Source organism: Rhinopithecus bieti, unplaced genomic scaffold, assembly GCF_001698545.2.
Source record: "Rhinopithecus bieti isolate Rb0 unplaced genomic scaffold, ASM169854v2 scaffold_6710, whole genome shotgun sequence".
Taxonomy (NCBI): Eukaryota; Metazoa; Chordata; class Mammalia; order Primates; family Cercopithecidae; genus Rhinopithecus; species Rhinopithecus bieti.
In genome coordinates this window covers 716,617-732,796 of record NW_016805362.1, presented here as the reverse complement: position 1 = coordinate 732,796, position 16,180 = coordinate 716,617, and the positions used below count along the sequence as shown (strand labels likewise).

Below are 16,180 nucleotides of genomic sequence, written 5' to 3'. Positions count from 1 at the left end.
CAGAATTTCAGCTAGTAAGTGTAGAAACAATAATACAATTAGACAAATCACCATTTTGCTACCTCTCCCACCTCTCCATAATAACTACTCAGGCAAGGATCATCAAAGGATGCTAAAACAAATGGACAACAGGTTATTGGGAAAGAGGTTATTCCTCCTACCTCAGAAATATTATCATAGTAAGGGTACAACACGCCCTTAAAATGAGAAGATCTAATTACAAAGAGAGAAATATAAGAATAATAAAGAGGCTGGGTGTCGTGGCTCGTGCCTGTAATCCCAGCACTTTGGGAGGCCGAGGCGGGCGGATCATGAGGTCAGGAGATTGAGACCATCCTGGCTAACACGGTGAAACTCGTCTCTACTAAAAATACTAAAAACTAGCCAGGCGTGGTGGCGGGTGCCTGTAGTCCCAGCTACTCAGGAGGCTGAGGCAGGAGAATGGCGTGAACCTGGGAGGCAGAGTTTGTTACTGTTGATCTCGGAGTGAGCCGAGATCACGCCACTGCACTCCAGCCTGGGTAACAGAGCAAAGACTCCGTCTCAAAAAATAAATAAATAAGTAAAATAATAATAAAGAGAGCTGATAAAGCAAACCAAGTGACAACAGACTTAAATGTCCCTCATCACAAATGAAGGACAACCGACATTATATGCTGCTTGATATGATACAGTAAAACAGTAAGACTGGCACAACCCCTAGAGGAAACTGACAATATGGAAAAAGCTGAACATCTGCACACTCTATGACACAGTATTTCTATTTGGCATACATCAAATAGAAATGTGTCCATATGTTTACTAAAAGATATGTATAAGGATATACTTACACAGCACTTTTCACAGTGGCCTCATACCAGGAACTACTAAAATTCCCACCAACAGTAGAAAGGGATAAATTCTGGATTAGTCATACATAAAACACTACACAGCGATGAAACTGAACAATCTACTACAACAGGCAAAATAATACAGATGACTCATACTACCATAATGTTGGGCAAACACCACCGCACTCAAAAGAGTGGTATTCTACTTACATTAAGTATAAAACGGGCACAACTAATCTGTAGTTTTACAAGTCAAGAGAATACTGGTATGATGGAAAAGAACAAACCGGGGCTTCTCAGGAGTTAGTAATAATAGATTTCTTTTTTCTTTTTTTTTTTCTGGAGGACAGAGTATCATTCTGTCACCCAGTCTGGAGTTTAGTGGCATCATCTCATCTCACGGCAACCTCCGTGTCCCAGGTTCAAGCGATTCTCCCGCTTTAGCCTGCTGAGTAGCAATTTCAGTTCAATTTGTGAAATTTCATCTATCTGAACACCTATGCATACTTTTCTGTATATACATTACACTTCAATAAAAAGCTTTTTTTTTTTAATCCCAGCACTTTGGGAGGCTGAGGCGGGTGGATCACGAGATCAGGAGATCGAGACCATCCTGGCTTACATGGTGAAATCCCGTCTCTACTGAAAAAAATACAAAAAAATTAGCCGGGCGAGGTGGCAGGTGCCTGTAGTCCCAGCTACTCGGGAGGCTGAGGCAGGAGAATGGCGTGAACTCGGGAGGCGGAGCTTGCAGTGAGCTGAGATCGCCACTGCACTCCAGCTTAGGTGATAGAATCTGATTACTAGATAACAAGTGAATTGTGAATACAGAACATTCTAAAGATAATTGGGTTAAATGTCAAAGTCATTAAATGAAAAAATCAAAAAAGATTACAGAAACATAATACTCATAAACATACCATAAACACAATACAGTTCATGTAAAATGTGTGAACCGTGACTGGATCCTATTTTCATTCATCTATAAAAGCTATATTCTATTTTGGGACCAGGCACAATAGCTTATGCCTGTAATCCCAACACTTTGAGAAGCTGAGGCAGAAAAATTGCTTGAGGCCAGGAGTTCGAGACCAGCCTGAGCAATACAGCAAGATTCTACCCCTACCAAAAAAAAAATAATTAAAAATTAGCCTGGCATGGTGGTCCACTCCTGTAGTCCTAGCTACTCAGAAGGGAGGCTGAGGCAGAAGGATCACTTCAGCCCAAAAGTTTAAGGCTGCAGTGAACTATGACCGTGCTACTGTACTCCAGCCTGGGTGACCGAGCAAGACATTGTCTCTTAAAAAAAAAAAAAAAAAAAAAAAAATTTAAAGGTATTTCTGGTACACTTGGAGCATCTGAATGTGGACTGTGATGTTATAGAATACACTTGGAGCATCTGAATGTGGACTGTGATGTTATAGAATTTCTACAGGTTTTAAAGAATAAATATTGTGGTTATATAAGAGAATATACTTATTCTTAGGAGATGCATGCTGAGCACATCCAGGCGAAATGTCATAACATGCACAACTTACTTTCAAATGGTTCAAGAGAGAAAGATAAAGCAAACCTGACAAAGTTATTAACAACTTGTGAACACTGGTGAATGGAGTCTGGGTGTTAATTATATTCTTTCAATTTCTGTTCAAAAACTCCAAGTTTCAAAGTAGAATGTTAAGGAAAAGAAGTCAATATTATAGAAAAAAATTAAGAAGCTGTCCTAGAATAAAGGAATCTAAGAGGATATCACAAAAATGTAATAAACTTTGATTAAACACTAAATCTTTTAAAATGGGAAAATGTAAAATAAGCACTAAATACTAGATGATATTTATAAATTATCATTAAGTTTCTCATGCGTTATACTGTGTCTTGTAGAAGCACATCTCATTTATTGAAGATGCATGCTAAAGAATTTAGGAGTAAAATGCCATGATATATAATGGATTTAAAATGACTCACACACAAAAAAAGATAAAGCAAAGGAAAACTAACTGTTGAAACTAGGTGAGGGGTATACAGGTCATTATACTAATTATACTGATTATACTAACCAGTAAACCATTCTTTCAATTTTCCTTTATGTTTGATAGTGTTGATAATAAAATTTGGAAAACAATTAGTCAGTGAATGCAGAAGTGTGATGAGATTACTGGGTTTATGACTAGCCTGTTTTTGAGACAGTAAAGAAGAGATGAGAGGTCAACTAATTATTCTAGGAAACCAATGGCACATATTAGACAACAGTATTTTCTACAGAATAACATCAATAAAATTTCAGCTAAAATCTCATGTTTCTATCACATAGAATTACTGGTATCCCGAAAAATAAAGATTCTTAAAAGTTAGTTTTATACTGTATTATAAACGAGACAGGTCACATATTACTCCAATTTATATTACATTACTTTCTGAAAATCTGGTATCTACCTGAATGATTGAAAAGAGTCATGGAAACACACATACTGGATTAATTGAGAAAGTCCTGTATTATTTCACTATTTGCAATTATGCACTACTTTTCTAAAGATGTTGAAACGGCTCCATTGTCTGAGGTATACACCCTGGTTCTCTGTCACCGTCGAGAAAGAATTCAGGACACCGACACACATGAGGAGTGGGTTTAGGAGCATAAGTTTAGCAGACAGAGAGAGAAAAGGTTTCCTCAAGATGAGGAAGTGGGTCGCCCAAAAAGGGTCTCCAGTTTGGGGCAGAATGCAATCGGTTTTGTAGAGGCTTGAGGAGGTGGTGACTGATTTACACGGGGCTTGGGGGATTGGGTTGATCAGGTATGCCATTTATATAGCCCTCGAAGACTGACCCTCCCACCCTAGTCTTTTATTATGCAAATGTTGCCTCCACCAGGTGGTGGCCATGATACCCGTACATGTGATTTTACATGGAGGTTGCCACGATGCCCACACACGGTGGCAACAGGGAAAAGAGGGCAGGAGAGGCCATACTGAATGTACCTGGATTCCAGGTACAGCTGCCTGCATTTACATATAAAAGCTCCTAGTTTGCATATCTATGCCTGACTCCTCAGGGTGCTTTCTGTTAGAGAAGAAATGGTTTAGGGCTGTTTTTTATTAAAGGAAAATTCCACTGAGAACTTTTACCCTTTCTAGCTGCCTAAAAATTATTTTTTAATAACGCCTGTATTAATGTTACTAAAAAGAATTGCTTAGAATAGCCAATCTATATTTATCTTCTCATCAAATTTCTCAAAAAATAACCTATTTTTCAGAGTATTTAAATGATTATTTTACAGAGTGAAAATGGACTTAATGCACTGATGTGGTTGGTTACCTGAAATCTTCAAATAGGCATATTACCTTTTGTTTACTTTAAATGTTTTCCAACAAAAAAAGCAACACATGTATTTTCTTGAACATAATTAGTTTCCCTTCTTATATTAACCAAACTACACCACAGTGTGATACTATACAGAGTCCCTTAAAGCAAGTCAGTAGAACGCAAACTTCTCAAAGAACTTTTTTGGCTTCTCTTTCTGCATTAGAGCAGTCAGTCCCACAGATAGTGCACTATCTGGAAGTCAAGGGTTTGCCGAGTGGAGGAAGAATCTGTAGGATGAAAACACGGCAGGTGAAGAACCTCATCTGCAGCAGTGACCATCTCCTTATATAGAACCATCACTAGGGCAGCTGGCAGGTTAGTCCCTGTTAATGAGCCCCAAATTTAATTATCTTACCTGGACCAGAGGTGTCATTCAAACAGAAACACAAGAGTGGTAGAAAGATTTGGGGAGAAGAGAGGAGCGGTTGGTGAAAGGGGGTTCCTCAGTTCTCTTTATTTGGAAAAGAGATATGGGGAAGTTCAAAGCTAAGAACACCTGAAAACAACAGATTCTGGTGGTTAGCAATTCAGAGGCAGCCAGTAGTTCCATTTAAGCAACAAGCTTAACAAGTAAAGGGAACCAGGAAAAGATGCAACTAAGAAGGGCCCTCTTGGGGTCAGAACAAACCTCAAAGACTGGACTCAAAAACTGCTGGAGCAAATGGGCCCAAATTTAATTAATGCAGACTGTGGAGCAATTTATGCCCTAGAAGACCATGCCCCAGGAGACCACTGAAATCAACAGAGCACTCAGTCAGCAATCAGTGGAAACTAAAAGCTGGGTGTGACACAAACAGTGACAAACATTTTTTTTTTGACACAGAGTCTCCCACTTGTCGCCCTCGCCCAGGCTGGAGTGCAATGGTGCCATCTCGGCTCACTACAACCTCTGCCTCCTGGGTTAGAGTAATTATCCTGCCTCAGCCTTCTGAGTAGCTGGATTATAGGTGTCCTCCACCATGCCCAGCTAATTTTTGTATTTTTAGTAGTAGGACCCTCCAGAGGGTTTCACCATGTTGGCCAGGCTGGTCTCAAACTCCTGACCTCAGGTGATCCACCTGCCTTGGCCTCCCAAAGTGATGGGATTACTGGCATGAGCCATTGTGCCCAGCCTCAGTGATAAACATTTTAAAAAGATCAGGGAGAGACAAAAAGAACACTACTAAGACCACTGACATCCAGGATGACTGTGCATATGGCCCAGGCTGAGCCCTTTAGGGAGTGACATCAGAGGCTTCTCATATATAAATGCATACTCTCCTTTCTTCTCTTCACTGACTTAAAAAGCTATTGTAGGCCAGGCGCGGTGGCTTATGCCTGTAATCCCAGCACTTTGGGAGGCCGAGGCGGACAGAACACGAGGTCAGGAAATCAAGACCATCCTGGCTAACATAGTGAAACCCCATCTCTACTAAAAATACAAAAAATTAGCCAGATATGGTGGCACACAGGTGTAGTCCCAGCTACTCGGGAGGCTGAGGCAGGAGAATCGCTTAAACCCGGCAGGCAGTGAGCCAAGATCACGCCACCGCACTCCAGCCTGGGCGACACAGCGAGACTTCGTCTCAAAAAAAAATTGTAAAAACGGTATGTAGAATGTAGGTAATTGTACCATTGGGACAATAACATAGAGAAAAGTAATATGTTTGACAGTAACTTCACTAAGTAGATAGAAACAAAACTATACTAGAAGGTAATTTGAATCCATAGAACAAATGAGAACCAGAAATTGTAAATAAACTGGTTAACGTAAGAAATTATAAATAACTACTTATTCTTATTCCTTTTCTTCTTATAAAAGACACAATTACATAAAGGAATAATTATAACTATAATTATTGAATTTGTAACAGATACATGTAATACGTATAATAATAGCACAAAAAAGGGAAAGAGGGACTAAAATGATACAGAACTAGCATTTTTTACATCTCTCTGGAATTAAGTTTGTATAAATCTGAAGTCAACTGTGTAAATTAAGATCTCTATCTTAAATACTAGAGTAGCCACTGATATTTTAAAAATATATAGCGAAAAAATCACTCAAGGAATAAAAATGTTACACTAGAAAATATTTGTTTAATACACTAGAAAATATCCAGTGCAAAAGAAAGCAGTAAAAGAGGAACAGAGGAAGGTCGGACGCAGTGGCTCACGCCTGTAATTCCAGCACTTTGTGAGGCCAAGGCAGGCAGATCACCTGAGTTCAAGACCAGCCCGACCAATATGGAGAAACCCGTCTCTACTAAAAATACAAAATTAGCCAGGCATGGTGGCACATGCCTATAATCCCAGTTTCTAGGGAGGCTGAGGCAGGAGAAGTTACTAGGGAGGCTGAGGCAGGAGAATCGCTTGAACCCAGAAGGCGGAGGTTGCAGTGAGCCGAGATCACGCCATTGCACTCCAGCCTGGGCAACAAGAGCAAAACTCCATCTCAAAAAAAAAAAGGAACAGAGGAAAAAAAAAAACACAGACATATCAGGGAAATGAAAATGGAAGCAAAATGGAAGGTGTAAATTCAACTAGTTCAATCAAAACATTAAATGTGAACTGACTGAACACTTCAATGAAAAGGGAGACTGTTCTCCCTCTGGACTTTAAAAAACCAAAAACAAAAACCCAGGTCAATTATATGGTGTCTAAAAGAGGCACACTTTAGGTTCAAAGACACAAACAGACTGAAGGTAAAAGGAGGAAAAACAGGTATCATGCAAACACGAATCACAACATGGAGTGGCTCTACTAAGAGCAGACAAAATAGATTTTCACCAGGAAATATTCCTAGGGATATAGATAATTCACAGAATGCAAGAGTCTAATCATATACACGAGAGACTTGTATCCAGAATACATATAATGAACTCCCACAACTCAGTAACAAAGACAACCCAATTAAAAAATGAGCAAAGGGTTTGAATATGCAATTCTCCAAAGAAGAAATGCAAAAGGCCAAAAAGCACAGGAAAGGAAATGCAAACCAAAACCATAATGAGACACCACGTTACACGCACTATGAGTAACATAATCAATTTTAAGAAAAAAGACACACAAGTGTTGGTGAGCACATGGAGGAAGAAAGCGAAGCCCTCATCCACTTCTGGTGGGAATGGTAAATGATTTCGCTCTCTGAAAAACAAGTCTGGCGGTTCCTCAAGGAAAACACAGAGTTACCACATGACCCAGTAATTCCACGCGTAGGTATACACCCAAGAAAATACACATCCACATAAAAACAGGAACGTGAAATGTTCATAACAGAATTTTCTATAAAAGTCAAACAATAAAAACCACCCAAGGCTGGGCACGGTGGCTCACGTCTGTAATCCTAGCACTTTGGGAGGCTGAGGCGGGTGGATCACCTAAGGTCAGGAGTTTGAGACCAGCCTGGCCAACATGGTGAAACCCCATCTCTACTAAAAACACAAAAAACCTAATTAGCCGGGCATAGTGGCGGGCGCCTGTAATCCCAGCTACTCAAGACACGGAGGTTGCAGTGAGCCAAGATCACGCCATCGCACTCCAGCCTGGTTGACAAGTGAAACTCCGGCTCAAAAAAAACAAAACAAAACAAAATGTCTATCAATGGATGAATGGAAAACAAAATATAGTGTATCAGCCAGGAGCAGTGGCTCACATCTGTAATCCCAGCACCTTAGGATTACAGGATTTGAGACCAGTCTGGCCAATGTAGCGAAATCCCATTGCTATTAAAAATACAAAAATTAGTCAGGCGTGGTGGCACATGCCTGTAGTCCCAGCTACTCAGGTGGCTAAGGTATGAGAATCACCTGAACCTGGAAGGCGAAGTTGCAGTAGTAAGCCAATATGGCACCATGCACTCCTGCCTGGGCAACAGAGCAAGACTGTCTCCCCCACCCAAAAAAAACAAAAAAAAAAATCAAACATGTACAAAGCATTAAATAATATACATTTTGCTGGGTGTAATAATGGTACTATAGTTATATATTTTTTAATGTCTATATTAATAACTTTTAATCTAAGAATAGAGTTCCCTTTTTCTTTATTAATTTATTTAAAGAAACTAGGTAATTGATCTTATACAAGTGCCCAAGTGTCATTTTAACATATTCCTTTACCCCTCATATTTTCTGTGAACTGGTCAGTAGAAGCTTGGAGAGATCCAGATTCAATTTCTTTAGCAAGAACATTCCATAGGTGGTGGTTTATACTTCTTACTGGATTACATTAGGAGGCATGTTACTTGCTCCTCCCACATTTTTAGTCAGTTAAGATACACACTTAAGGACTTACATATAAAACACTATGTCTGAGATTTGGTATAAAATAGCACAGCAAAATAACAACAAAAAGGTATGGAGAGATAGATGAAACAAGAACGGCAGCATGTTAAGGCTAGTTGAAGAAACTATGTGGCAGGTTTAACTATTTCTAAAATATTATTTTTTTAAAAATCTGGCTCCTACCTAAACCTCCAAAAGCCTCATCCCTTGGTCAGGTACAGTGGCTCACACCTGTAATCCCAGCACTTTGGGAGGCCAAGGTCGGTGGATCACCTGAGGTCAGGAGTTCAAGACCAGCCTGGCCAACATGGTGAAACCGTCTCTACTCAAAATACAAAAATTAGATGGGCGTGGATGCGCACACCTGTAATCCCAGAGACTCAGGGGTCTGAGGCAGAAGAACTGCTTGAACCCGGGAGGCAGAGGTTTCAGTGAGCTGAGGCTGCAGAGGCTGAGCCAAGATCACGCCACTGCACTCCAGCCTGGGAGACAGAGCAAGAATGTCTCAAAAAACAAAAAAAAAAAGCCTCATCCCTTATTATCTCCTAACATGTACTCTATGTTTTGGCAACACTAAACTAAGTATTAATAGTAGTTCCTCAAGATGGCGTATAATTTCACCATCCACACCTCTGCATTTGTTAGTCCTGGTGTCCAGAACACCTTTCTCCCTTTTTGTCCTGGCAAATACCTACTCATCTTTCCAGACTTGGCTCAGATGTCACTTCCCTCAGAAAAACCTCTATAACTTCCAGTCTCACACTAAGCTGGCTGTCCCTACTAATCCAGTGGCTAATTCTAAAGGCACTGGAATTACATACCTGTCTACCACCCCAATTCGGACTATGAATGCCTTTAGTGCTGCTCTAAGTGTACATAAAGGGACTTCCCAGAAGCCTGAAGCCTACTAGGAGAAGTCCCTAGGGAAGTCTTGAATAAACATACTGGGCCACAGAAACATTTCATCCCAACTATTCCTACCTGCTAAGCAGAGAGGTACAAAGGCATCATCTCCAAAGGAGTAGGAAGGAGGAAAGTTCAGAAAGGAGTAAGACTCCCTGAGAATATCAAAGGAAGTTTCTTAGGCCTAGCAGAATCCTTACTATCCGCAAATGCTATCACCTACAGTGGCATGGATCGATAGGGAACCTAGGACACAGCTTCTCAAAAGTGAAATGTGCATATGAATCCTTTGGAAACCTAGTTTAAGATGTAGATTCTGGCCAGACGCAGTGGCTCACGCCTGTAATCCCAGCCCTCTGGGATGCCAAGGCAGCAGATTACAAGGTCAAGAGATCGAGATCAACCTAGTCAACATGGTGAAACCCCATCTCTACTAAAACTATAAAAATTAGCCGGCCGTGGTGGCACGTGCCTGTAGTCCCAGCTACTCGGGAGGCTGAGGCAGGAGAATCACTTGAATCTAGGTGGTGGAGGTTGCAGTGAACAGAGATCGCACCACTGCACTCGAGCCTGGCGACACAGCAAGTCTCCATCTCAAAAAAATAAATAAATAAAACGTAGATGCGGAATGAACAGTACTGCGAGTCTGTGTTCCAGGTGCTGCTGATGCTGCAGGTCTGCAGATGACACTTTAAACCAGAAGACTCTGGGGAATCTGGGAAGTGAGCCCTTTCTCAGGGAACATGCAGCATTAACTCCCGTCCTATTAACCCTCTCTTTTTAGCTTACACATTGTGTCATTAAAAAATCAAAAGCAGTCAAAAAATCAAAACTCTAAGTCTTCTGTATCTGTCGGCCTCTCTCTTCCAACATATCATGGTTCTACTGTGACAATGATGCCATCTCATTCATTTCAATATCCCAAGCCTGGGAAAGATAGGCCCTCAATAAATGCCTGTTAAATCATATTACATTTAACAGAAGGTCCCCAACTTACAATGGTTGGACTTACGCTTTTTCAACTTTCCAATGATGCAAAACCATTCTGTTTTTCACTTTCAGTACAGTATTCAATAAATCACATGAGATATTCAACATTTTATTATAAAATAGGCTTTGTGTTAGACGATTCTGCTTAACTAAAGGCCATTATAAGTGTTCTGAGCATGTTTAAAGCAGGCGAGGCTAAGCTATGATGTTCAGTAGGTTAGGTGTAGGTATTTCTTTCTAATTCACTTGTTAAGATATTTTTGCTTATTGGTCTGTCTTTCCCATTTGATTATCAATTTCTTGAAGACAGAGACTCCTCCTTTTGTTCTGTGGCGCACAGTCTGGCACACAATGGGTATTCAGTAAATGACTGTTAACCTAGGGTGGATGACTGACCATATAAACCACTACATTCACGTTCCTAGAGAAGACACTAAGAACACATCCTGAATTTGCAATCCTTTTTTCTAAGGATTTAAAATGCTCACATGTATGACTCATGTGAGTGTTCATGGAAGTTCAGTAATACACACTGAAAGGGTCATCAGCTCCACCTGACAAGCAAGAAAACAGCATATATTATACTTCTTCCCAGACAACCTTATCAACACAGAAAACAACAGTTAACAAACAATACCTCAGTCTTTCCACATTCATCGGGTAGATCCTGGTGTATGGCCACTTGATACTTGACATACAAAGAAAAGGACTGGCTGAAAGACGACTTGAACTCTGGGTCCTCAAAGGAGGCAGGTACTAACCTCACCTTCAGAGCAAGGAAAATACAAGCAAATGCTATTGAAACATCTCTAACTGATGATATGCTTCTGAAGGTGAGGCTAGAGTAAGATCTCCGCAAATCCACACCAAAGCTCAAACTGGAATTTGTCATGAAAAGAAACCCTAGACTGGGTGGACTGGCGCAGAGACTGAAGTGCTAACTCTGTACTAAAACTTATGAAAATCTCAAAATCATAAGAGCCAACAATTTGTTCTTCTTTTTTGTTCTCTATCCACTTATTGTAGTTTTCTGCATAAACTAGAGTCAATATTGTTCTTAATCGTGGTCATGAGCACTACTTTTGCTACCTCTACTTATACTAAGTGTTTTAAGCTTTTTTCCTTTACAGATTTTTCTTGGGTCATTTAACACAAAATTATTAGCATATGAGTTCTTCTATTAAAATGTTCTACTATTTGCCTTTTTTAGTCCCACTCAATTGTGCAAGGGTAGCACATTAATAAATAATAATTTAGCTGGGATCAATTCTTTCTACATACGTCTTTCAAATACGGATAAAGAATTAAAATCATTTTAGTCAAAGTATGTATCTACCATAAAAATATAAAGTTTCCTGCATTTTCCTCATAGGTATTTTAATTTAGAGCTCTATTACTATCTTTTAGATAAATGCGTCTAAAATAGTGATTTTAAATAATTTTACATGTTACTTTCCACTCTGAAATTATACATGGCTGGTACTTAACATGGCACTAGGTAAAATTTGCACTTTCAGAATGTCCATTAATTCAGTCTTAGGTATTTGCAGATATGCTGCAAATTGAACACAAATAAAATGTAGCACAAATAAACCAAGATCTCATTAAATGATATTAAGTAGAAGGAAAGCTCTGTTTGCACAGGAAAATTACACTTGGCCTGCTGACCTGGCTCTCGGTTGGCGTATCAGGTGAGTTCTTGTGAATAACCATCTGGTAACGTTTATAGACCTGGTAAGACTCCAGAAGTGTGGCTTTGAACTGCGAACTTGGTGGAGATGATCTCACCACCCTCACCTTCAGAAGCAGTTAAAAAAACAAGTTCACTAATTCATTCATTTATTCATTCTGTGGAATATGCATTAACAGTAACTCCCATCCAAGCAACCAAGTTTTAACAATCATTAAAGCAATTAAATATTTTAATATTAAAAACCAACCAGTTAGTAAGTAAATAAAAAAGTTATTTTTGTAACTTACAGACTCATTAAGAAGACAGAGGAGGATGCCCTCTTAACTCTAAGCCTCAGCTTTCATGACTGAATTATGTAAGCCTGCCTCTATTGTAAACTGGCAGAGTATTTCCAACACTCGTACACACATGACATCCACATAAATAAATAACCTCTAGTTGTGCACAACTACCAGTAACTCTAAGACTAAAAATATGAATACATTTTTTGGACACTCATTCATCATTGCTAACCCTCAACTTAAAACTCTACTGTTTAAGCTTAAAAGACCTCATAAAGTTTTCCTACTTCATAGCATAGTTAACAACCATGACTCTCAAGTCACATTTCCTTCATTCAAATCTTACAATGTCACCATGTTGCTCAAGTAACCTTGTGAAATAAGGATAAGTTTAAAACAGTAATTGCATGCAGTAATGGCTAACATTTACTTTAACATTATTTACTAGCCACTTAAAATGTATTAGCAAAACAGAACAGTAAAACAGTCAAATGCAATGCAACGAAAACAACTGGAAACTTGACATGTGTGCCGTGAGAGGTAATTCTGTGAAGAAACAGCGACACCCAGTGGTAAAAGATCTCTACACATCCTGAGTATCATTACATTCAAAAAGTAAAAGTAACCACTGGAGAACTGTTATTTTAAGTGTGCTTGGCCCCCTGAATACATTACTATTTATGATCAAAAGATAAAAGACACCTTGTAAAATATTTTAAGTAGTGTATTCAACTCTGTTTACAATTTTGGAAGGAAAAAAAATCTGTATCCAAATCAAAGTAGCCAAGGAGTTATAAAAGCTAAAATCTGGCGGGGCAAGGTAGCTCACACCTGTAATCCCAGCACTTTGGGAGGCAGAGGTGGGCGGATCACCTGAAGTCAGGAGTTTGTGACCAGTATGGCCGACATAATGAAACCCTATCTCTACTAAAAATACCAAAAATTAGCCGGGCGTAGTGGTGGGTACCTGTAATCCCAGCTACTCAGAAGGCTGAGACAGGAGAATTGCTTGAACGCGGGAGGCGGAGGTTGCAGTGAGCCGAGATCGCGCCATTGCCCTCCAGCCTAGGCAACAAGAGTGAAACTCTGTCTCAAAAAAAAAAAAGCTAAATACTACGTCTGATAATACATATATTGAATTAAGGCTTAGAATGCATGAAAGTTAATTTTTATTATCAGGACTTCAGTGATATTTTTAGATGATAGTAAGCCATAAAATTCAAAGGCTGACCAGTTACTAATCACATATGAGAATAAGATAAAAATCATTATGGCTAATGTTTTTGAGACAAACATTTGCTCTGTCGCCCAGGTTGGAGTACAGTGGTGTGATCTCAGTTCACTACAACCTCCAGCTGCTGGGTTCAAGCAATTCTCGTGTCTCAGCCCCCCCAGGAGCTGGGATTACAGGTGTGCACCACCACACCCGGCTAATTTTCCTATTTCAGAAGAGACAGGGTTTCACTGTGTTGGCCAAGCTGATCTCAAACATCAGACCTCAAGCGATCCGCCCACCTCGGCCTACCAAAGTGCTAGGATTACAGGTGTGAGCCACCACATCCAGTCCTGGTTTTTGAATTTTATATATGAGAATGAATACTGAGAAATCTTGATCTGATCGAGAAATGTAAAAAAAATTGGAAAAAAGGAAGAATCTGGCTCTAAAAGGATTCATCTTATGCCCAAATTGGTTTGGGTACTAATGAGACAGGATTTCAGCAGTACATCTGAGCCCTATTTAGATAATTCCTAACTGCTGGCTTATGTATAATAACACCATTTGTTGTCTTTACCAAGATCAGAATATTATAATGGAGAAAATAGTGATTTGCCTTGTGTAATCTATTGTCTTTCACTATCTAAACCAAAACTGCTAAAAACACAATTTTAAAGAGTATTTCTTTCATTTTAACTATTAAATTTCAATCAAGGTAGCATGCTATAATTGACACTGTTTTCACAAGTTTAGTGGCCAACTAAAGTATTCTCAGTCTTTTTTAAAAAGGGAGTTCTTCCTCAAATAACAGGTAACTTAGTAAGTTCCAAATGTTACTTCTCCCAATTCTTAATTCTTTAAATCATTTATTTTACCTAGCAAACATCAACTGGTTAGAACTTCAAATAAAAATAAACGATATGCCCAAGTAAAACATAAAACAAACACAAAAGCCTTTCAAAGTACCTCTAACTTGTGGATGCAATTTCCCCTCCCCGGTAAAGATTCAAAATTAAATCTTGAGTGATTTGGCTGGTTGTATTTAGCCTTTGGTGAAACAAAGATGGTGGGTGACCTTGAGCCTGGAACCTCATATTTCTCCAGCTGGGTTCGCTGCATGCGTTTAACCTTTTCCTTTCTTCTGGATTTCCTTTGCTTTCGACATGGAGGCTTACTCAAATCAGCCCCTTTGCCTAAAAAGAATTTTAAAATATTAGACCAATCACATTTGGTTCTAGAAAAGTATTCTCACATGTCTCAAAGATTCTACAGAGTAAGTCCAAAGAGTTCCAATGGTTAGGCTAGCTTTGGGTAGATGTTTCAGAGGATCCCGATACAGAGCTATAAGTGGATCTAAAATTCTACCTTAGAAGTGAGAGTTGCCAGAGAAAGTAAATAGCACAGAAACTTTCCAAGGTGGCTCTTACTGCTGAAAATCTTTTTTATCTTTTTTTTTTGAGACAGAGTCTTGCTCTGTCACTCAGGCTGGAGTGCAATGGCGTGATCTCGGCTCACCGCAACCTCCACCTCCCTGGTTCAGGTGATTCTCCTGCCTCAACCTCCCGAGTAGCTGGGACTACAGGTGTGTGCCACCATGCCTGGCTAATTTTTGTATTTTTAGAAGAGATGGGGTTTCACCACGTTGGCCAGACTGGTCTTGAACTCCTGACCTTGTGATCCACCCGCCTTGGCCTCCCTAAGTGCTGGGATTACAGGTGTGAGCCACCACGCCCAACCTGAAAATCTCTAAAAAAAAAAAAATTCATCCATTTCTCTGCCTTTGTGAGGAAGAACACAATCAAATCAAAGTACCTTCTGCATTAAAAGGACACTGCCATCTCTGCCCAACATTTCTGAGGGACATTTCTCTGAAAGCAGTGGTAACATAAATACTTAGGAACCAGGTGTAAAGGAATACTGATCCCAGCACAAACTCTGACAGGTTTTTATAAATTAAAAGAATCCTCGCACACCTGTAATTCTAGTACTTTGGGAGGCTAAGGCGGGCAGATCACCTGAGGTTAGAAGCTCGAGACCGGCCTAGTCACCGTGGTGAAACCCCATTTCTACTAAAAATACAAAATTAGCCAGGTGTGGTAGCACACACCCGTAATCCCAGCTACTCAGGAGGCTGAGACATTAGAATCGCTTGAACCTGTGAGGCAGAGGTTGTGCTGAGCTGAGACGGCACCACTGCACTCCAGCCTGGGTGACACAGTGAGACTCTGTCTCAAAAAACAAAAAAGGAAGCCTTGCTTAGTTAAAGGTATCTGTGTCTTTATCCAAACACTGCAGGTATTTGAGTCTCATTAGTTCAGTTGTAGTTAATCAGAGTTTTGTTCTAATTAAAAGACCAAATATCAACTGACAACACTTTAAAATAAAAAATGTTTTACTATTATAAACTAAATAAAAATACTTAGAAAAAAACCTGGAAAGACGACACATGGTGACAGTCATTTTACTTTGTTTCAGAAACAGAGAATTTCCCTTTTTTTGTAGTGTTATCTTTTCTCCAAATTTTGTTGTTTTTTTTTTTTTTGAGACGGAGTTTCACTCTGTCACCCAGGCGGGTGTGCAGTGGCACGATCGCAGCTCACTGCAACCTCCGCCTACTGGATTCAAGCAATTCTCCTGCCTCAGCC

The 16,180-nt window shown here is 39.7% G+C and overlaps 1 protein-coding gene across 1 annotated transcript in view; it reads right to left on the bottom strand.

Moving 5' to 3' along the window:
* LOC108529765 (arginyl-tRNA--protein transferase 1-like) overlaps positions 1–16,180 on the bottom strand; it is a 136,371-nt gene that overhangs the window by 95,242 nt on the left and 24,949 nt on the right. The window contains 4 exon segments of the mRNA XM_017872261.1: positions 10,983–11,111; positions 14,502–14,590; positions 14,593–14,624; positions 14,626–14,728. Of these exon segments, the coding sequence (XP_017727750.1) occupies positions 10,983–11,111; positions 14,502–14,590; positions 14,593–14,624; positions 14,626–14,728 (353 nt within the window).